Below are 21734 nucleotides of genomic sequence, written 5' to 3'. Positions count from 1 at the left end.
CTTTCATGCTTAACATTTATTGTTAATTTGCATTAGTACAACATCGTCCATGGCATTAGAGCACAGTAAAACAACAATACGTTGTGATTAATAAGTAAGTTAGTTAAAATTCCTTCCAGCCAGAGAAAACACAAGTTAGCTATGTTGCAGATCACTAGGGATTTCAATGGAGGTCATTATTTATTATTGTTCTCACACTTGCTGATTTAAAGGGGAAAGTTCTGCCAAAAATTATAATTGTCATTTACTCACCCTTATGTTTTCCAAACCTGTATAAATTTCTGTTCTGTTTTTCAAAATATCTGTTGTGTTCCACAAAACAAAGTCATAAGGGTTTTGAAAAAAAATTAGTCTGCATCATTTGAGCGAACTTTTCTTTTGAATTTAGTTGGGTGATCAGGAGTAATTTGATATGTAACATTTAATTATTTAATTCTTGGTAAAAACATATTTGCTTCGTGAAGCAAAGCAATGGTATAGGGAACTCTGCAATTGTGTTTCTCTTCGGTTCCTCTTTTCCTGTCTTTTCTCTATCTTGTTCCCAGTGTCACTCTAGTCTTGCACTACTTCAAATTCCAGCTGATTGGTGACCTGTCTCAGTAGAGGACAGTCTAGACACGCCATCAGCACCTTCTTCCCCAGAGATTGAGGGAACAGTGACACTTTATATTTCACTGAGGCACCAGGTAATATCTGGCTGCAAGTGAAAACACACACAAAAGAGACTAAATATTTAGAGAATTCATCCAAAAGGTGTATTTAGTTTTCTATGTTTTTAGATATTTTTTTTTATTTTAATAAATGAAAGAAATTAGTTAATGTATATGGATATAGTCTATATGCACAAAAGAAATACTATATTTGTCTTTGTATATGTCTGAACGTGTTTATGGGTATGGTGTAGTAATTATTGCAACATCTATTTGCGTTTGCTTTTTCACCTGCCAGTGTGATGTAAATATATAGTTTACCTGTAATGTTTCAATTTGGTTGGTATCAGACCAGGTCCATCAATGCGGAGCTGAACGTTTTGCAGGTTGAAATTATAGGGATTCTGGAAATCCACACTGATCATGACTTCCTTACCAAGCCGGGGAGATCCAGTCATCTGTAGATAAATTATAATGTAGAGCAGCAACAAATATTTATTGTTTTTACAAAGCTCTTTGTGCAATTATAAAGGTAAATTTGGAAAATGGTAACTAAGATAAAAACTAATAATAAATCAAACTCCACAAAATATTATCTATAGTGGAACTCCCATCCAGCAGATGTCATTGAGTTATTGCTAAAGGAACTGAAACTCTGTCTACACCAGATGCAAGCAATGTGACAAAAGTAAGCAGAAACCATAATAGCTCTGTTCTACTTTTTTTTTCTCTCTTTTTTTCAGCAATAGCAAATGACATTGATCAAACAATCCAATCAATTTCCGATGCACAAAATCAAGTCCCATGCTACAGTTTTCTTGTTCTAGAATACATTTCATACACCACAATAGGGGAAAGAAGACTGACCCAACTTCTGTTTAATGCCAACTTTTTGTACAAAAAGTACTTGCACATGACATTGTAATTACAACTTCCCAACTCGTAAATACGAACTTGGCATGAGAAATTGAATGCAACATAACTCAGCTTTACCAATTGTTATTAAAACTTAAAGAATGCTTGTGAAAACTGCACCCCTGAAGTTGTCAAATTTAAAGGCAGGTGTATGAAATATTTCAGATTTACTGTTGCTGTTGTGTTTTATAGTTATGAATGATAAACCTTTTTTTCTATTAAGGTCCAGTTCATCTTTGGAACACAAATTAAGATATTTTTGATGAAATCTCAGAGCTCCATGATCCTGTATAGACAGCAAGAGAACTACCATGATCAAGGCACAGAAACGTAGTACAGACATCGTTAAAACAGTCCATGTGACATCAGTGGTTCAACCGTAGTTTTACGATGGTATGAGAATACTTCTTGTGCGTAAAGAAAAAATAATATCTCTGGGTTACGTATTAAACCCTGCTTCCCAGAGGGAACGAGATGCTGCATCGAAAACACTTTGGGAATGTGTTTGTGTGACCACACTCTGAATCACATGTGAAATCAGTAAAGTGGAATGGCAAAACATCACGGGCAGAGTGACGTGGAGACCAGAGAGCTTAAAAGTGCACCTGAAAAAAGCAGCATTAACTTCTGATAAGTGGAAGCAAGTTGCTCACAGGGATGCAAGAAGTATGGCAATGCAACGCTATGTCTCGTTCCCTCTGAGAACCGGGGTACATGCATAACCTAGAGACGTTCCCATTCAGAAATTTGAGCTGCGTTGAAAACGCTTTGGGAACAAGTATGACAAATACCTGTCTAGTGTGAAATTCTTCTCCTGCCCTTAAGCACAATGAAAGAAACATGTACTGATGGGTTTCACCCCCAGTAACTGACCACCCAAGGGGACGTGGTAAGCAGCTATAGCCACCACGAACACTTTAAAGGTGGAAGGGGGTCAACCTGCGGAGAATCATTCCTACAGGAACTCCAGAACTGAACCAACAAGTTAAATGGGAGCAGCTGACGATTTCTGCACCATGAAGTGAACACAACCCGCTTCAAATAGTACAATTTCCTCATGGAGGGAGCTCTGGGGTGAAGTGTGGTCTTAACAACCTTAGTTGAGAGACTGGAAGCTACGAGCAGTGCTCCCTCAGGGGCCACACCCACAGTTTCCACAACTCCAGACGGGGGTAAAAGATGTGTCCCCTGCCTGAGAGAGAAGGTCCAATTTTGACGGGAATCTCCAACAGAGAGTCTTGAGAAGGGCTACCAGGTCCGCAAACCATCGCTGGACAGGCCTGTATGGAGCTACTAACTTAGGAGACACACCCCATCCCGGCAAACTCTCTCCAAAACTCCCGGGAGCAGAGCAATCGGGAGAAATGCGTACAGACGCAGCCTCGGCTACGTCTGTACCATAGCATCCAATCTGAGAGAAGCTGGATGTGAGAGGGAGAACCAGAGAGGACAAAGTAAGGCCTCTCGAGACGCAAACAAGTCCATCTGGGCTTGCTTTCGAACTTCTTCCAAATCTACTCCACCACCTCAGGGTGGTGCCTCCAGTCCCCGAGCCTCAGCTCCTGCCTCGACAGGATGTCTGCTCCCATATTGACTGTCTGTGCGAACCAGCACATGATGGCCTCTCAGGTCCGGGAGAAAGTGTTTCAGAGCTTGAAACACGGCCAGCATCTCCAGGCAATGCATGTGCCACGTGAGATGGGGAAATCCCTATAGACCCTGGGTGGACTGGTCACTCATGAATGCTCCCCAGCCCATGAGGGAGGAATCTGTTGTTAGCATACGCGATGATGAGGAGTCTCCAGCACTGGGCCTTGTGACAGGAACCAAGGTTTTCTCCACGTCTAAGGCATGTAAGCATAGCCGCATGACCTCGATCATGCAAAGTGGGTTCCCCACGGGGAGAACCCTTTGGTCTTGAGCCACCACTGCAAGGGTCTCATGTACAGCAGGCCAAAAGGTATCACTCTGGATGCAGCTGCCATCAGATCCAGCAGTTCCTGAAACTATTTGACAGTGAGTGACTGCCTTCTCTCACTCTCTTGACTGCCGGGAGGATCAACTCGATCCTTATCCTTAATATCCTTAATATCAACCAATCATTAATATAATTCAGTATGCAGATGCCCTGGAGTCGCAGAGTATCGAGAGCAGTATCCACACACTTTGTGAAAATGTGGGGTGAGAGTGCCAGACTGAATGGAAGAACCCGACAGTCTCTCGAGACTGACCTCTGGTGTAATTGGGGGTGGCAGGGTTGACAGGCCATTCTCCTGAGGGCACTGAGGAGAGACGGGCATCATATGATGAGGTGTACACCGCTCTTTCCCAGAGGGGCCCGCCCTCAGAAGTCCTGGGCCATAGGAGCGTTGCTCTGACTCCAGATATACTGGGGGAGTATGAGAAGTGATTCTCCTCAAATGAGGAGCTGGAACATTGCTAGGGCTGCTCCCCCTAGCAGCTCCTGAGAACAATGTCCAGTGTTGTAAAATGTTGAGGCCTAGTGGTGATGCTGCAATGGGAACAGATAGCCTACCTTTCCTACCATAGACATCACCCTATAAACCTACTCATTCAGCCTGTGAAATAGTTTTTTTTTTTTTCCTTCTTAAAGAGCAGATGAGCTGGAATAAAAAATGGTTAAACCCATGCTTTCAACACCTCGGTGTGGAGACAGGGAAAACCAGTAGGTCCCGACATACCAACTCCTCATACTTTGCTGACCACATCAACCTCCTCAGAGGAAGAGAGGTATAACACCATGCTCTAACTCAATTTTTGTATGTGTATATATTGTATGTGTATATATATATATATATATATATATGTATGTATCCCAAGAGAGCGCTGTATTTAGAGAGTGAGGGAGGAGAAAGGGTGCGGCCTGTCTCTGATCCCTCTGCTGAATATATATATATATATATATATATATATATATATATATATATATATATATATATATATACTTAACTTCTAAAAATACTATACTATAACTTCTATAAAAGCCAGATGAAAATTCATCATTTAATTCCTCAGACTTAAATGCAGCCAAACAACCAAAAGTGAAAACGGTCTGATTATAATATAATAAGATGTAATATAAAAGAATTGTGATTTATAGCCTGCAAATGCATTTATACATTTGCACACGTTTGGGGGAAAGAGAGAGAAAAGGAACCTCCCGTCTGCTCACAGATTGCCCTGACATTATTTGCTGCAGACCCGTAATGCACGTGTTGCCTTTGCAATGCGTAAGCTACTCGATTCCATATTGCATAAGACTTTCTTCCCTCGAGAAGAAATGTCAGCGGGAGCAGAGCTAAACATTCAAGGTAATGTACACTTGTACACTTAGGGACATTTAATGAATAAAAACAGCCAGCCCCTTCAAGAGTTGACTGTGCATGCTCCACTCCAAAACAAACCACACAGAAATCCCGTGCATCCCCACCCCTAGTGAACGAGCGATCTAAAATGCAGTATGCTTTTCATATGCAAAAGATTGAGATGGCAAGTCCTCAATCCCAAATACATCATTGCTAACAACATCAGCCTACTTGGAGGAAGATAACTGCAGCACACAGCTCTAACTCAAAGAGGGAAGAGACCGCAATGCAGGCTTCCGAACCTCGAGAGAGAGCGCTAGATTCATATGCGACCCCCACAATCCCAATCGCTGCCTTGCCTCAGCAACAGCGGGACAGGAACCGTAAAGAATGCAAACATGGACATACTCTTCGAAGTGTGCCCGGCGGGAGCACGATACACAATCTCCGCTCCCAAACAACAACACAACGATCACGTGCATTCACACCATATAGAGGTGAATGTGCACTGTTTCACAAACAATAGAAAATAAGACTGACACGTTTCACACAGAGCGCTTGCTAAAAACACAGAAGCTAATGCTGCTTGTTTTGGATGCACTTTTAAGCTCTCTGGTCTCTACATCACCCCGACGGTGAAGTTTTGCCATTCCATTCGACTGATTTCACTGATTTAGAGAGTGGTCACACAGACACGTTCCCAAAGTGTTTTCGATGCAACTCGATATCCTGAAGGGGAACGACTTTATTCAACAATTCTTCTCCTCCATGTCACCCTAGCGCCATTTTGGAGAGTACCACGACACATGCACGTGCTTTCCTCTGAATGTAAACAAGGCTCAGCGCATGAAGGAGAGTAATTAATGACAGAATTTTCATTTTTGGGTGAATTATTCCTTTAATATCAATTGTGAACTACCTTTATTGCGAGTTCAGGAGGACTAAGAGTGACAACTCTCATTGATGAAAGGGATGCGTCCCTTTCCTCGACGTGCCCATACACCACGAAGAGCAGGTTGGACTGTTCCACAAGGTAGGGCATGTACTCCAAAGCTTTGACATCTATTGTCAGGGACTCAGCTGTAAAGATAATATGATCACAAAAAAACCTAAAACACAAACAAATAAAATTTTGTTATAACAAAGTTATAACTCAATCTAAGAAAATGAGCAAATTTACTGAAACACTTGTGTCTGACTCACTCTTTGAGGCTTCCACAATTGCAGACTTGTTTTCATGCTTAAAAGTTGTGCTAGTGATGCCTGTGTAGTACACCACACAGCCAGTTATGGTGGCACTGAGGGTGCAGGTATGGCTGGTCTGGTTCTTAATGTTCAGCGTCAGCTTGAGGTTGTCACCCATTTTGATGGTGTCAGCCTGGAGCTCGAAGTCCACACCTGCTTCAGTGAGTGGCAAGTAGTCCTTGGTAGAAACTCCACGACGCACTGCCGTCTGCATGGCCTCTCTCTCTTTGAGACTTCCTAGAGTCAGAAAGGTTGAAGTCAATATATTGGCATTTTCCACTCCTTCTCACATCAATCAAAACACTATTGTTTGATGCACATGTCCATAGTTTGGTGTCTTCATGCAAGTCTGTTGAATAATCAAATAACTGAAGTGCTTTATTGAGTCTCGCAAGTGTCAACAGAGAGCTCTTGTGTTATTGAAACCAACTGTTTTTAAACTGTCGCTCCAAGAATCCAGAACACAACACTGGGCTGGTTTAAGCTGGTCCCGAGCTGGTTGTAAGCTGGATATGAGCTGGTCAACAGGGTAATATCAAAGGATGTAGTATAAATAAACATTAAAGGCTTTTAAGATGTTTTTTGACCAAATGAAGTTCTCTGTAAACCAGGCTCTATAAACCAGTCAAATTAGTAAACCAAGGCTCTTGATTTAAATTCTGTCGAGCATGTCAACCTAAGCAAGGTAAAAGGCTCTTCCTAATCACTTCCTAATCACTTCCTAATCACTTTCTAATCACTTTCTAGTCAAAAATATGATTAGTCTCTCCAAGACTCATGTCCAAATGTAGTTTCAAAGACTTAAAAGGATTATCTTTTCTCAGGAAGAGCCCTTGTAAGCCACCATGACTTCTTGAAGTTCACAAATGGAGTGTCAATCATGTCAGAGGCCGATCATTTGAATCACATTGCTACAGTGAATGCAGCTCTCCTGATCTAAATGCCATATTGCTTTTTGATTCTGTAGACTTGTATAGAATGAAACTTACCTTCTTGGTATTTATAGGTAGACGTGATGTCCTCATATGTGCTACTGCCCTTCTTTTTAGTCACAAGAATCTTTCCTATATACGCAGAGTCTACATAGATAATCTCCATTTTTCCAGACTTATCAGACTTGTGGTATATCACATCACTGTTCACCTGAAGACAGGAAAAATATTTTTTTCCCACGTCCGTTTGCATATAGCTAAGACTTTAATATCTTGTCAATTAAATTTACAGGGTAAAACATCAAAGAACACTGACATTCTTCTTACCTCTGCAAAGACAAACTTTGCATCGAATGGATAGCTGAGCTCTCCTTCTTTGATGGCATTGACAGACGTTGGGCCACATCGATAAAGACCTGTATGGGACAAGTAAAATAGTTCATATAAACTTGTGTCAAAAAGGTACTTCTATTGTACTTGTATGATGTGGCAGGAGTTATGGCAAGGATCATACCATCACTGGTCTCCTGAGGGGTGCTGTCGACCACCTGCCAGCCAGAGTATTTTTCAGGCAGATCGAGCCTCTTCACATACACCTCATTCCAGCAGTGGTAGTTCCTGTGAAATACAGAATTGCATCTAAAGGTATTACCAACCAACCTGACAATAATATCATTGGCTTCATAGTATATCACCTAAATAATAAAAAAATTGACAGTGTCTTAGTTGCATTTACACTGGCACAATTTTTTTTTTTTACTCGCATGTGACAGATCAGATATTGTTGCAAGTGTTAAATTAAATATCCGTACGAGATCCAATCAGATACATATCCAATATATGGACATCTGACCACGTCTAAACACGTAAATCCAATTCCCATTGAAATTCCAAGTGTGGTGTTCTGAGTTAGCTTCTAGAGGGAGCTCTCGTGTTTGAGTTAAGGTGGAAGAGCGATAACAAGAGGGGTAGTACGTGAGTGTGAAATAAAGGAGGTTACACAGAGTTCGGAGTGCATTTGCTTTTAATTGAGACACTCAACATATTGGCGACGAGGATGGCGTTGAGTCTGAGTCAACCCGCTCCATTCCTGCAAACACTGGGTGAACCACCCATTCCGTTCAGAGCATCGATCAAAACTTTCGACAATTTCTTGCTGGCCCTGGGCGAGGAGCTGCCTAATGCTAGGAAGCATGCTCTTATGATACACTGCCTCGGAGCCGAGGGTCAAAGATTGTTCTACACCCTGAACGTGAGTGATCAGGGGGACTATACGTACGCTTCTGCTTTGAGTGCAATAAGGGAGTTTTTGTCCCTAAAGTTAATGTGGTTGCTGAACGTTACCGCTTCCGCCAACAGAGCCAACGCGTGGAGGAGTCCACAGATCAGTATGTCGCTGCACTACATGAACTGGCTGCCACCTGCGAATTCAGCGCGATAGAGGACGAGATGATACGCGATCAGCTGGTTGAAAAGACTAATTCATCTCGCATCAGAGAGCGGCTGCTGCTGGAAGTGCCACTCGACCTTAAGAAAGCCATGACTGTCTCCCGGCAAATTGAAACTGCTACAGCACCAAGCTGATTCCAGAGGATGATGTCTGAAATCCTTAAAGGTCAGTCTGGAGCTCATTGTTACTTAGATGACATCATTGTCGCAGGAGCAACGCTCAAGGGACATGATGAAAATCTACAAGCTGTGCTGCAGCGACTCGATGAAGCAGGCTTCAAACTGAACATGGCAAATCCCACTTCAAAAAAGCAGAACTGTCATTCCTGGGTCACACCCTGTCTGAGAAGGGATTACACCCTGATGCTTCCCATGTTTCTGTGGTGTCTGATGCACCACCTCCTGTTGATGAGGTTAGCCTTTGTTAATTTCTGGGTCTAACGTCTTGGTATTCTAAATTCATACCAAACTATGCTACAGTGGTGTAGCCATTGCGTGTGCCTTTACGAGGCTCTAACCCATTCATTTGGTCACCTGAGGCTCAGGAGAGCTTTGAGACCGTTAAGAGACTGATTGTACATCAGTGTTAATTTTGGCAGGCATTTTTGATTTAGTCTTAGTCTTTATCTTGAGACGAAAATGCTTAATAGTCTTAGTCACATTTTGATCATTTGAGTCTTTCATAGTATTAGTCTAGTTTTAGTCGATGAAAAGTCATTGCAATTTTGTCAACTTTTAGTCATTACTTTTAGTCAATAGTTTTAGCCAAACTGTAGTTACCAAAATTTATTTCGGTAGCTATTTTTATATGTAGTCTTTAAACTAAAATAATCATTAATTCTTTTCTCTTTAGACCAAATCAATTAAGCTTATGAGAAATTTGAATCAAGGACTGAATTTGGAAAAACTAGAATAAATTATGACAATTTTCATTTTTTGGTGAACTATCCCTTTAACAGTAGTGAAAAAGGAGCAACTTACAAAAATATTATTATTATATATATATATATATATTTTTTTTTTTTTTTAAAAAGAAGCACAATAAGACAAATACAATAGAGATACAAATTAAACTTATTTTTTTCAGATACAGTAGCTTTTACTTAACATGTATACATTTATTTAACATCTTTTGTTGGTTAACATTAATGACAGATAGGTATTTAATTTGGAATGCTGTCCTTTTAAGACAGAAGGCATGCATGAAATACTGACACACGTTCAGTTTTCACCCACCTGTTCACGTTCACTTAATCCATAACCTACTGTATTTACGTGAGATACTCTACACGATAAACATTTGGACTGCTGAGTGTGTATTTGAGCACTGAGAACTGATCGTGCGCTGTATATGAGAACTGAGGAAGTGGAGCGTGCACGAACGCGCACGCGAGAAAGAACACTTCTATCAGCATGATTCCACCTATCCCGCCTTCACTAACTTTAAGTTTTTCGACAATGAATTGTGACTCCCGGGAAAAACGGGACATCTGGTTACCTTATCCCTACCCCTTCGGGGGCTGAGGCCATTGTTTCAGATCGCTAGTTCGTGTTTTATTAGCCTATCCATCCACTGAGGCTGCTATACTGACTAGATATGCAAACACCCCTTATCCGATCGCAATCCAATGACAGGGACACACATTTTGAAGAACAATAGCCTATAAGATGCATTTTGAATGTCCGGTAGTCCTCAAATAACATTATAGTCCAGTCTCGTCTAGTTACATTTAGCAGACACTTTTATCCAAAGCGACTTACAGTGCATTCAGGCTAATATGTTTTACCTTACATGTGTTCCCTGGGAATCAAACCCACAACCTTTTGCGCTGCTAATGCAATGCTTTACCACTGAGCCACAGGAACACTTAATGAACGAAGTTAACGAAGACGCGGCATAAATTTCGTCATAATTTCGCCAACAGATATTATTTTTAGCTCGTCAACATCTCATCTTAGTCACAGAAAAAATATTCATTAACTAATATTTTTCGTCGTCGTCTTCATTAACGAAATGAACACTGTTGTGCAGAAGACTGCCCTTGCGATTTTCAATCCAGAACTACCTACTATAGTCACCACAGATGCCTCAGACTCCGGATAGGAGGTGTTCTTACCCAGATACACACAGACAATATGGAGAGAACAGTAGCTTTTGCCTCACGCACCCTTACCGCAGCAGAAGGGAAGTACTCCAGGGTAGAAAAAGAGGTACTAGCATGTGTTTGGGCCACAGAGCGATGGAGGACCTACTTGTGGGGATGACACTTCACACTGCGTACAGATCACAGCCCGCTGACCACCATTTTGTCATCTAAGGGTCAAGGCAGAGCAGGTATGCTCATAGAGGTCAAGATGTTATTCAGTATAAGCCAGGGCATGAGAATGTGACTGCAGACTGTCTATCTCACTTACCACTCCCGAGTGCTGAAACTAGTCTGGAACATGATTTGGAAGTCGTAGCTCTCACTTCTATGCTCACTGCAATAACCAGCTCTGAGTTCAAAGCAGCATGTGATTTGTGTCCTATCCAAGCTGAGCTACGCAGAATGCTTGCCTCAAAATGGCCAAAGTGTGCAAAGGCACTGGATCATGAAGTTTCACTCCAGGATGGTTGTGTGGTCCGGGGAACCACACGCCTTCTGGTTCCAGAAGGTCTCCAGCCCAAGTTCATTGCACTTGCACATGATACACATCAGGGCATTGTGAGGAGGCTGAGAGAGCTCTACTGGTGGCCTGGCATGGACAAACAAGTAAAAACAGCTGTCAAAGCTTGTGTCACTTGTCTGTTACATGACAAATCGGCTGCCATACATACCACACCACTCCAACCTGTACCTTATCCTACTGACGCCTGGGAGAAAGTGGCCATAGACATCATGGGTCCTTTTGACACAGATTGTCACTGCTGATTGTCATTTTCTGGTCACCTTGGTGGACTATTACAGTAAGTGGCCTGAGATAGCTTTTGTCTCACATCCTACCACCCACGCTGTGAGGCAGTTCTTGTCTACAGTGTTTGGCAGGGAAGGGAATCTGAAAGAGCTTATTTCTGATAATGGAGTACAGTTCACTTCGCACGACTTCAAACTGTTCTTGCAAAACAGAGGAATCATACACAGGACATCATCCGTGTATTACCCAAGAGCAAACGGGTAAGTCGAACGCTTTAATCGCAGCTAAAGGATAGTTTACAAACTGCTTCACTGAAAGGAAGAGGGTGGAAAGAGTTCACCAAAGACTTTCTGCAGGCATACCGTGCAACGCCACATGCCACAACACAGTGCATACAAACTGAACTTTTGCTTGAGAGAGCCATGTTAACCAAACTTAACGTCTCAGGTCTTTGCTTGCTACCTGCAGGCAAAATGTCCACACCTCACCAGCTTGCCTCACACGTGAGAGATAAACAGGAAAAAATGAAACAGTACAGTGACAGAAAATGCAGCGCAAAGCATGTTTCATTTCAGTGTGGATCATATGTCCGTGTAAAGAAACCCGGAATTGTGCCAAAGACCCAGTCTAAATTTGGAAAACCCCTAAATGTTGTGGGTAAGAAAGGACTGTACACATAAGTTGTCAGATGGATGATGCTGGAATGCATCCCACCTGGCACCTGCATTTGCTCAATGCAGAGCAGACGAGTCCAGTGAACTGAAATGTATTTATATATATTTTTTAGCAATGTCCGTACTGTCCTATGCATGTTCTCAACATCCGGCGCCTGACGCGTCTTTTTTGCTTTACGGCGGCTCGCAGACTTATAAGTGCATTTCAGTCATCAAGTTTTAACTCATCCGTGCAATTGATCATGGCATAATCACAGCTGGTGTGCATTAAAATCCAAGAACCACCCAACATGAACTATCATTTTAATTTATGGCTGTTCAAAACACAAGGGTTGCTGAAAGTGATCACCAGTGGAATTGTTATAGTTTGGGAGGGGATTCATGTAAACACAGGTATCAGATACGAGTCATGTCTTAAACCTCCGGTCCGTAGGTTTTGCCTCTTTGTCGCCATCTCTGTTTGAAACCTGCAATGCAGTTATTTGCGAAATTATTTCCTCTACATGGGTTGTGCGTCAGCACGGTGCCTCAGCGCAGATGAATCTAATGTTTGATATTGTACTTTGGATCCACAGAATCTAGTCTACGTCTTGGAAATATGACCCAAATAAGAATTTTCACCTGATATTGTCATCAGAACAAGCCATAAAAGTACCCTATCAAAGACACATGGAGGTAGACGGCATGGAGGTTCAGGAGACTCGGGAGGCCATGGCGGATCAGGAGACTCGGGAGGTCAAGGTGGATCAGGAGACTCGGGAAGTCATGGTGGATCAGGAGACTCGGGAGGCCATGGTGGAGCCAGGAGCTCGGGAAGCCATGGCGGAGCAAACAGATCAGGAAGCCATGGCGAGGCTGCGGACCCAGCCCCCACCCTGACCTCTACGGCCAGAGCATTACTACCAAATAAAATCCTTGGGGGGGATTTACGGGGCTAAACTTGGGGATCAGGAGCCCTCCCCAGGCCGAACGGGGAATCAGGAGCCCTCCCCGGGCTAATTCAAATGGGGAATCAGGAGCCTTCCCCAGGCTAAACAGGGAATCAGGAGCCCTCCCCAGGCTAAACAGGGAATCAAGAGCCCTTCCCAGGCTTAACTGGGGGTCAGGAGCCCTCCATGGGCTAAACGGGGAATCGGGAGCCCTACCTGAGCTTAACTGGGGGTCGGGAGCCCTCCCTGGGCTTAACTGGGGGTCAAGAGCCCTCCCTGGGCTTAACTGGGGGTCAAGGAAGTACTTAAGAGGAGCAAGCACAGCAAGGCACTTTCAAGGAGCTGGCACTGGAACAAGTTCTGGGACTGAAGTCGACACTGGGTTATGCAGAACTTTAAGGCTTAATATAATTTAAATGGATGAGTTATAAAAAAATCCACCCCCCTCACAGTTGTCATGAAGGGCAAAAATTAGCAATATAGACCAAAATCATTTTTTGAACCAGGCTGTAAACATGTTTTTTTCTGCTGTAAAGTTGGGCATTTTAACATGAGGAGTCTATGGGACTGACTCCCTTTTGCAGCCAGCCTCAAGCGGCCAGTCGATGAATTACAGTTTTAGTCACTTCCTTATTGGCTTCACGAGAGAGAGCACGAGGTTGCCGCTTGGGCTCGACTGAGCCACACTGATGAATCTTGCTCGTTCCTCCATTTGAGCGGGGAGAAACGAATGGGAAAACAAAACAATTTTCTGCAATACACACTTGTGGACCTCTTGGATATCACCTTTTTGAGGGAATCTCACCAGACTGAATCTTTCGTTCGGCTTCGGTCCACTTTCCCATCATCGTCCAGCACAATGTCTGTCTTCAAGTTGCCCGTGTTGTCATGAGCAGAGAAGAAATTGGTGATGACCCGTGAAGGGATCCCGAGACAACGCATTACTGAACAGTTGTTGCAAAAAAAATTAGTAGAATGATGATGCTCATATAATATTTTTAACTATCATGAAGAAAAAAAATTTACGGACACCGCATAGAACATGTCATCACCATACTCACAAGTGTTCAGCACACCGGCAAACACCCAGCACTGAGCAAAGCACACAGGATCACAACCTTCTTTGACATATTTGAGCAGTATTTCAGGACTTCCGGTCCAGGCAGTGGGTGCTGTGCCGCCGGAGTAGTCACCACTCCAGTTGCCAACCATGAGACCATCATCGTCTTGGGCGTTCAGCTGAAAATATACCACCAAATATAAAATTGTTACTTGTTCATGGAATTGTCCATACTTTGATTCTTATTATGAAATCATACCAGAGCTGATCCTTGCCGAACTACTTCAGTGGCATTTCCACGGAACAGTAGTGGTACTTTTCCAGCATCCATTACCATTAGGCAGGCATCCAGAACCCCCTCTTCAAACTACAGTAAACCACATAGTAAACCACATAGGAAGTTAATTTAAGAATGTCCAATCCTGTTGGAGGGCCACCTTCACCTTTTAAACACACTTGCATCAGATAATCAAGGTCTTCAGGATTACCTGGGCTGTGTTCCAGTTTAATTTTTTAATTTCCTTCCTTTGCTAACTATGCTAACTAAACCTCGTTGTACCTCATTGCCTATGTTGCATGAGTGTCCTCTAATAGCGGAACCCTTGCAATGGGTTGAATTGGAATGTCCTACGCCTTTGTTGACTTGGAATATGCTATGGTGATGATTTGTAATTTACATCCTATTATTTACATTTGGGTGTGGGTCAATTAAGTGTGATTCGCTGTCTCACAATCATGTTGCATTATGGTATATGGAGTTTCCTGAAGTGTACATATGAGTAGCCTCAGTCAAAGTCAAGGTGCTGAGGATCTGTCCATATAAACTTCACTCATCCACTTGAAGAAGTGGAAAGTACCTCAAATGTTGGCAGGGATGCTCCTAAGGGGAAATGCTTAGGGAAGTTTGTGAGTGATAATAAGGCTGATGATACACGTGGCAACTTTTTTTTTTTTAACAACATTGCTTGTGCACTTTCCCATTGAGAATGGGTAACAAATTTATATCTGGATAATTTAGATTGTAAGGCCCTGTGTCTCACATTGCTCAAAAAAATTTGCCCTGTGTATCATCAGCCTAAGTGCAAAGTAGACACACTCTAGGGTGATTCTCAATTGGAAGGCTACATCCTAGTGAGGCTGTGTCCTTCCTAGACCAGTCCTTCTGAGGCTTCTAGGCTAGAGTTGGATGTTGGAGCTAAACTCTGCATGAAAGTGACCCTCCAGAAGCAGGATTGGACACCCCTAGGTTAAATGATGCTACATACAGTATATGTGAGCTCAGTGGGAGAATTTTTGTATGCCTGATGTGAAGGAACATCTCCAGATTACTGCCAACCTGCCCAAAGTTCCATGAACGGGAGGTTATGTTGTTGAATTCTCCATTGTAGATGGTCCCCACATCATTCATCACATACTCCTGCCTGTCTTCCTCTTTGTCCATGTACACTTGATCCGCTGGGTAGCAACACATACAATATGCATGCATCATCATATGTGTAATAAGTTGATAATGATCCAATGATGGCTTCAAGCAAATGTACAGACTTATCAAAGGTCCGTTATTAAATTTGTTGTCATTGTGTTATAGTCTTACTCACCGGGGTCCCAAGGATTGAACAGCACATACAAATCAGTGTCGACATTCCTCTGAGTGCGCCATTTTCCCAAATCAGTCATTACTGCTACAAAGGTGCGGAAGCGGCCAATGATGCAGCTGGCATCAGGTGTTATGCCCACTGTCACATCATGGCCTTGAATTTCCACCACACGGCCCTTCCAGTGCCCATTATGTTTCCTTTTTCCGATAGACAAAGTAATGTAGGTGCCCTTGTTTTCATTAGGTAAACTGCCTGTGATGAGCAGATCAGCAGATTATACCTGTGCTAGGCTATGGAGAAATTTCATATACTGCTTCTTCATTACAGATGCTTTATGTTGCTTATTATGTATTACAATTTATAACTAAATGCAAAAGCTCACCAATCATGAACTCTATCTGCACATCATCCTGCTCTGCATTGAAGGCCCGGTCAAGTTTGATGATGATGGTGAACTCTTTATTCCTGCGCACAATGAGGGTGGAACACTTGTACTTGTCTGTGTTGTGGGCTTTTTTGTTCTCACTTACACACATGTCAATGCTCAATACTGAGAGACCTGCAGCTTTTGTTTCTAAAAACAGAAGACTTGCTTTCAAAAACTGTACAGTACAGTAAAGTACAGAATGGCATGCATAAATGCAAATATGGGTAAGACTTTACCTTCACCTGAAGGTCCCCTTGGCCTCAGAACATAAAAAGCCTCAAACTCAGGTGATTTAGACTCATGCGAGTTTGAACTGTCAATGGAAATACGGCCGCGTTGGAGTTCGCAGGGCTGAGTGGGGTAGAGTGGACATGACATGATATGCACAAAATGTCTTGACGTTATCCTAGATGAAAGATGATTTTTATGTTAGAAAACTGCAGCCATACAGACAGTCCTGTTGGAAGGGCTGGGAATTGATTCCTTGCTTCCAAGTCGTTGGGAATCAAGACATCGATTCTTGATTCTCAACACTTTGGAAGCAAGAAATTGATTCCAAAAGCTGTGGGAAAAGTTGCCCTTTTCATTTCAATAGAGCTAACTGCAAACCAGTTCTTTTGTACAATTCATTTTAATGAATCGTTAAAAAAACAATTGCAGGCATTATTTTATGCCTTCACATACATATTTGGTTGTGTTATGGTATGTCTGCTGAAATGTTCAAACAAATGTTTCAGCTTTTGTGAACGCATATTGCTGATGAATTACCTTTCATTAACTAAAGTTAATGAGGTTTGTAGTCAGTTTGATTCTGTGATCCTGTATGTAAGTTACCATATATTGATTAGCCTGTGACTTGGACTTGTAATGCATTTTTGCACCTAAAACACACAATGCAGACACTGTTGCACAAAAGTGGCTTAGTTCTAGGTATCTAAAGTACATAAATAGAATAAGCAGCTAATTATACACTGATAATAAACAATGAATAGCTACTAATTCTTTTCACTAATTTCATCATATCAGGTAGTCACAGTGAGATTAGGTGAACATGTTCTTCCAAGCTTTAAAAAAGATCAAATAAAATAAAATCAGGATCGAAAAACAACAGTGAAGAATCATTTGGAGTCAGTTCCAAAAATTTCTGAATCGAACATCCCTACACTTTGGTAAACTTTGAGATACATCAGATACAGTATAAGGCATAGCAGGAGTATACAAGTCTGTCTGCTGAAAGTCATAAATGTGACCCTGGACCACAAAACCAGTGTCAATTCTTCAAAAATGAAGTTTTGAGATATTTACGGTAGGAAATTTACAAAATATTTTCATGGAACATTATCTTTACTTAATATCCTAATGATTTTTGGCATAAAAAAAAAAAAAAAAAAAATCTATCATTTTGACCCATACAATGTATTTTTGGCTATTGCTACAAATATACCCCAGAGACTTAAGACTGGTTTTGTGCTCCAGGGTAACAAATTGTAAACCACAACTAAACTGCCTTATATGTAATGCTAAGGCATTCAGAAATAGAGTTGAAAATGGCAAAGAGTCATTAAAAGTGCTGAACTCACAGTCTCTGCAGAAGAGGAGATGGTCTGCTGAGAAGCCCCAGGCAGAGGAGCCCCATTCTGATTAATATAGGCTCAGGACTTCCTCTTCCACTGGAGGAAGACACCTCCATGGAACCAGAGCAAGTCAAGATGATCCCAAGATCAGGTCAGTCTGACTCACACATCTGTGACCTCGCTTCTGATTCTTGATGACAGCAGCATATTTCAGACCATCAACAACATATGCGATGATAACAATAATGTATGATAGTAATTCCTACAGTATTAAAGTTATAAAGTGGGTTTAATGGTCCTTTCACATGTTTTGAAGACCACTAAATAATTAATGTAAGATTTATACTCAATACATTTTAAGGCAAAAAGAATGAAAAATTAGCAATGAATGAGAAATGATGAGAATAAAGAAAAAAAATCTATGCTGATTTGAAGAAATCATTAACAATTATCAACAGTTCACACAAATGATAGATTAATCACTCAATCAAACAAATGATAGTGACATTTCACAGCAAACATAATCATATAAAGTGTAAATATAGATTAATACATGTGGCCATCTGGTTTTTAAACCAAAATTACACATTCCATATAATTGCTTCATCAGACAAGTGTTGTTTAAGAATCATATGCTTCAGTACACCAGTATAAAAGCTTGAAGGATCGTAAGAAAGTGTTTTGGAACAACAACACATACTAGAATGTATGTGACGTATATGTCACATGATTGTGGATATGATGGATAGACCTATATGTGTACGCATAGCCTACTGTATGCTGATCACTACCAATTTAAACTACTAAAGACGTTCTTTAAAATATCAACAATATTTTACTCAAAATGTATACGTTATTTGTCTCACTCCCAAAAGCCAGATTTTAGTATACTCGTACTGTACTGTACCAAAGACTATAGAATATTCATCTTAAATGGACTTTGGCTGTACTCATAATGTTTGTGTCTGATTAAATCTAATGTGATCTTCACTTGCAGTTACCCAAACAGATTTTACTGTAGCCTTACTTTTTTATTTCTCTGTTTTGTTGTTTCATTCATGCTCTTTTAATGCAGCAACAACAACAACAACAAACCTTCTCACATCAAAATACCTCCAATAAATGCAGTCCTGTTCCTGTAGCATGCAACACCAGTGACATTAGTTTGATTCCCAAGGACAGATTTAATGCAGGGTCAGAAATTACTGGGGTTTTTATGGCAAAAATGCCCCCGAAATTCAACATACAGTACTGCATGTCATCAACATTATGTATGTATTGACATAATTAGGTATGTCAATGATTTTAAATGTGTCAATAAAGAAAGTTAATTTACATTTTAAACATTCATCTCATAATAGTATTTATGCGATTGTAATTTCTACGTAAATTTCACTGTAAATGTGTAAATACAGACTAAATGCGACTTCAAATGCAGCTTCTCTCCTGATACTGATTCAATCTGATTGTTAACTGTATAGTGTCTTATTATTGTAATTGAATTCATTACTTGCATTTAACAATTTAAAATAAAAGTTAACACATATATTTGATATGGTTGGAGAAAAAATCTTTTATAAATGTTCTAAAAATTTAAGAGGGCAAATATTGTCCCTTAATGGAAAAAAAATGTATTTTTTTGTCAAAAACCAAACCTATGAACACTAACTCTATTTATCTTCATAATCAGAACAAAAACAAAAAATTAAAAATAAAACAGTTAAAAGCAGGTAAAACCTTAATAGGTATTGGAGATGATGAATCAGGTTGGTGTTACATTTTTAGCCAAATAATGTTCAAATTTGTGGCTTCTCCAAATCATGTTTCCTCTTTCTCTTCTCATCATCTCTTGATCCCTCATAAAAGAATAAAAGAGATACTGATACTACCAGCATAAAAAGTGCTAAACAATGCTGTATCTGACAAAGAAGAGAACGAGTTTGCTTTTCTACCTATTAATTATTTCTCAAAAGATAATTTAAAATAAATAAATAAATACAAATTAAAACTGTGAGTTAAAACAGACTAGCAAACCAAAATGACATGGAAAATGAAACAGATTTTAATTTAATTATAGAAAAAACTAAAAAAAAAAAAAAAGAAGTAAAAAATTATAAGAATAATTAAATAATTATGATTCTAATAATAACAACTAAACAAAACACATACATGAGGCATCAGGGTGTATAAGATGCTGTTCTTACAGAGTGTAATAATTTAGGTAATATTCAAATGCAATTTACATAACTATATGTTGTTGTATTTGATATTAGGAAGTAACTCTAGGGCATGTTAATAAGATGTATTGACATGAAGATGGGAAGTGAAACTTGTGACGTGCTGACACCGTCTGAGGCATTTGACCCAAATGAGAAGTTAAGTTGCCCTGTTACACCACACATTTCACCTACGTTAGTCAGACTCTGGGTCTAAAGCGACCTGCAAGCTATGCAGACACGACTGTGTGACAATATGTTGCTGGTTCTGGTTCTGATTCTGGTTCAGATGTTCGGGGTTCACTCTCAGGATCCCCAGTGGCCTCTTCACACAGTCTGCGACTCTGAAAGAATCACGGTGACCTACAGGAGCTGCGGTGAGATCAGTGTGACAAGGTTTGGGGTCAGTAAGATATATATATATGTTATAAGAAATTAATACCTTTATTCACTTTGAATATACTGAATAAATTAAAAGTGACAGTAAAGACATTTATATGTTATTTATAATAAATGCTGTTCCTTTGAACTTTATATTCAGCAAAGAATCCTGAAAATTTGAATGTATGACAATTTACACAAAAATATTGTGCAGCACAACTGTTTTCAACATTTATAATAATCAGAAATGTTTCTTGAGCAGCAAATCATCATATTAGAATGATTTCTGAAGATCTGAAGACTGGAGTAATGATGCTGGAAATTTAGTTTTGATCACAGGAATATTCCCGTATTATTGCTGTTATTGTTGTATTTTTGATGGAAGGAAGCAGCCTTTGTGAACTGAAGAGACTTCCTTTTTTCTTACTGACCCCAAGCTTTTGAACAGCGGTGTGTGTTTTTCTTTCTGTTCTTTTTTTTTCATCTTAAAACATACAGTGAATTGCTTTCATTTTTCCATTTCATTGTCTCAGACCCTTTGCAGGATGTAGGTTTTACTTTCCTGCCTTGCCCTGAGAGATTAACCGATCTTATAAAAATCAGATTGGCCTTGATTCTGAGTGAGTTCTCATCTTTGCACATAACAATATCACGTTTCAGATTAAAGACATGAAGCCATCAGGCAGTTACCGTGTGTTTTCCACAGGGCAGTCCATCGATGAGCTTTATTCATCTTACGAGCTGTGGCTAAATGGTCACTCCATCTTGAAACGGGACGAGCCCCTCTGTCTCCCTCATTTCCCACGTTTTAAGTTTTGTGGAAGCAGGAGAGGAGGTGAGTGAGCATCGGCTACCCTTGACAGTTTTATAATAAATAGATTGCAATATGGCATTATTAGGAATGATGTGTTCGATTTTGATTTTTCCAGAAATCATCACCGTTGAGTCATCATTTAAGTCAAAAATGAATCTTCCTTTAAAGGTTTGATTTTCTGTATTCCGTTCAGACAGCTTTGATTCACTGCATGTTACTTTGAAAATGAACATGGCCTTTATTTGCAATATGTCTTGCGTGTGTTTTTTCACAGGCTGATTTTGATCTTAAACTACGTGCAATAAATCAAGATGGCTTCCAGATTGCCTGTGTGAATGCAACGCTCAGCTTTCATTGATCCTTTAAGAGCAGAGGACTTGTTCTTCAGCTGAGAGCAACTGTAAAATCTGTTACATTGTGGTAATTACATGTTGTTGAAGAGAGAGAGAGAGAGAGAGAGAGAGAGAGAATTATTACCGAAAAATACTAATTTCAATATTTATTTTGTGAAAATTATTTTAGTAAAAAAAAAAAATTGACAAATAAAGTGTTTTTTTTTTCTCTTGAAAACTACACAGGACATTTTTAGTGAAAAGCATGATTGAAATAAAGTATGAGACAGTATCTGTGAATAAAATAAAGAAACATA

At 40.4% G+C, this 21734-nt stretch overlaps 2 protein-coding genes across 3 annotated transcripts; one reads left to right on the top strand and one right to left on the bottom strand.

Annotated features, from left to right (window-relative positions):
• Position 1: 1 nt before the first annotated feature.
• On the bottom strand, positions 2-17866 carry LOC109049393 (coagulation factor XIII A chain-like). 2 transcript variants are annotated; one of them, XM_042752171.1, is made up of 15 exons: positions 17681-17866; positions 16337-16506; positions 16056-16247; positions 15674-15925; positions 15412-15530; positions 14335-14442; positions 14077-14254; positions 13821-13959; positions 7583-7686; positions 7396-7484; positions 7126-7279; positions 6095-6373; positions 5811-5971; positions 972-1108; positions 2-697 (listed from the first exon to the last, which is right to left on the bottom strand). In XM_042752171.1, exons 1-15 carry the CDS (start codon positions 17788-17790, stop codon positions 553-555), a joined length of 2337 nt encoding a protein of 778 aa, XP_042608105.1. In that variant the 5' UTR covers positions 17791-17866; the 3' UTR covers positions 2-552. The 2 variants fall into 2 exon arrangements, with proteins under 2 accessions (XP_042608105.1, XP_018922642.2); XM_019067097.2 differs by lacking the exon at positions 17681-17866 and having other exon boundaries at positions 16056-16138; positions 16337-16468.
• A 2028-nt stretch (positions 17867-19894) lies between these two features.
• Positions 19895-21734, top strand: ly86 (lymphocyte antigen 86). Its single transcript, XM_042752052.1, has 5 exons — positions 19895-20267; positions 20805-20891; positions 20978-21106; positions 21201-21253; positions 21360-21734. The coding sequence occupies exons 1-5, from the start codon at positions 20123-20125 to the stop codon at positions 21441-21443; spliced, it is 498 nt and encodes a 165-aa protein (XP_042607986.1). The 5' UTR covers positions 19895-20122; the 3' UTR covers positions 21444-21734.

Source organism: Cyprinus carpio, chromosome B24 (assembly GCF_018340385.1).
Source record: "Cyprinus carpio isolate SPL01 chromosome B24, ASM1834038v1, whole genome shotgun sequence".
Classification (NCBI taxonomy): domain Eukaryota; kingdom Metazoa; phylum Chordata; class Actinopteri; order Cypriniformes; family Cyprinidae; genus Cyprinus; species Cyprinus carpio.
This window is presented reverse-complemented; position numbering and strand designations above follow the sequence as displayed.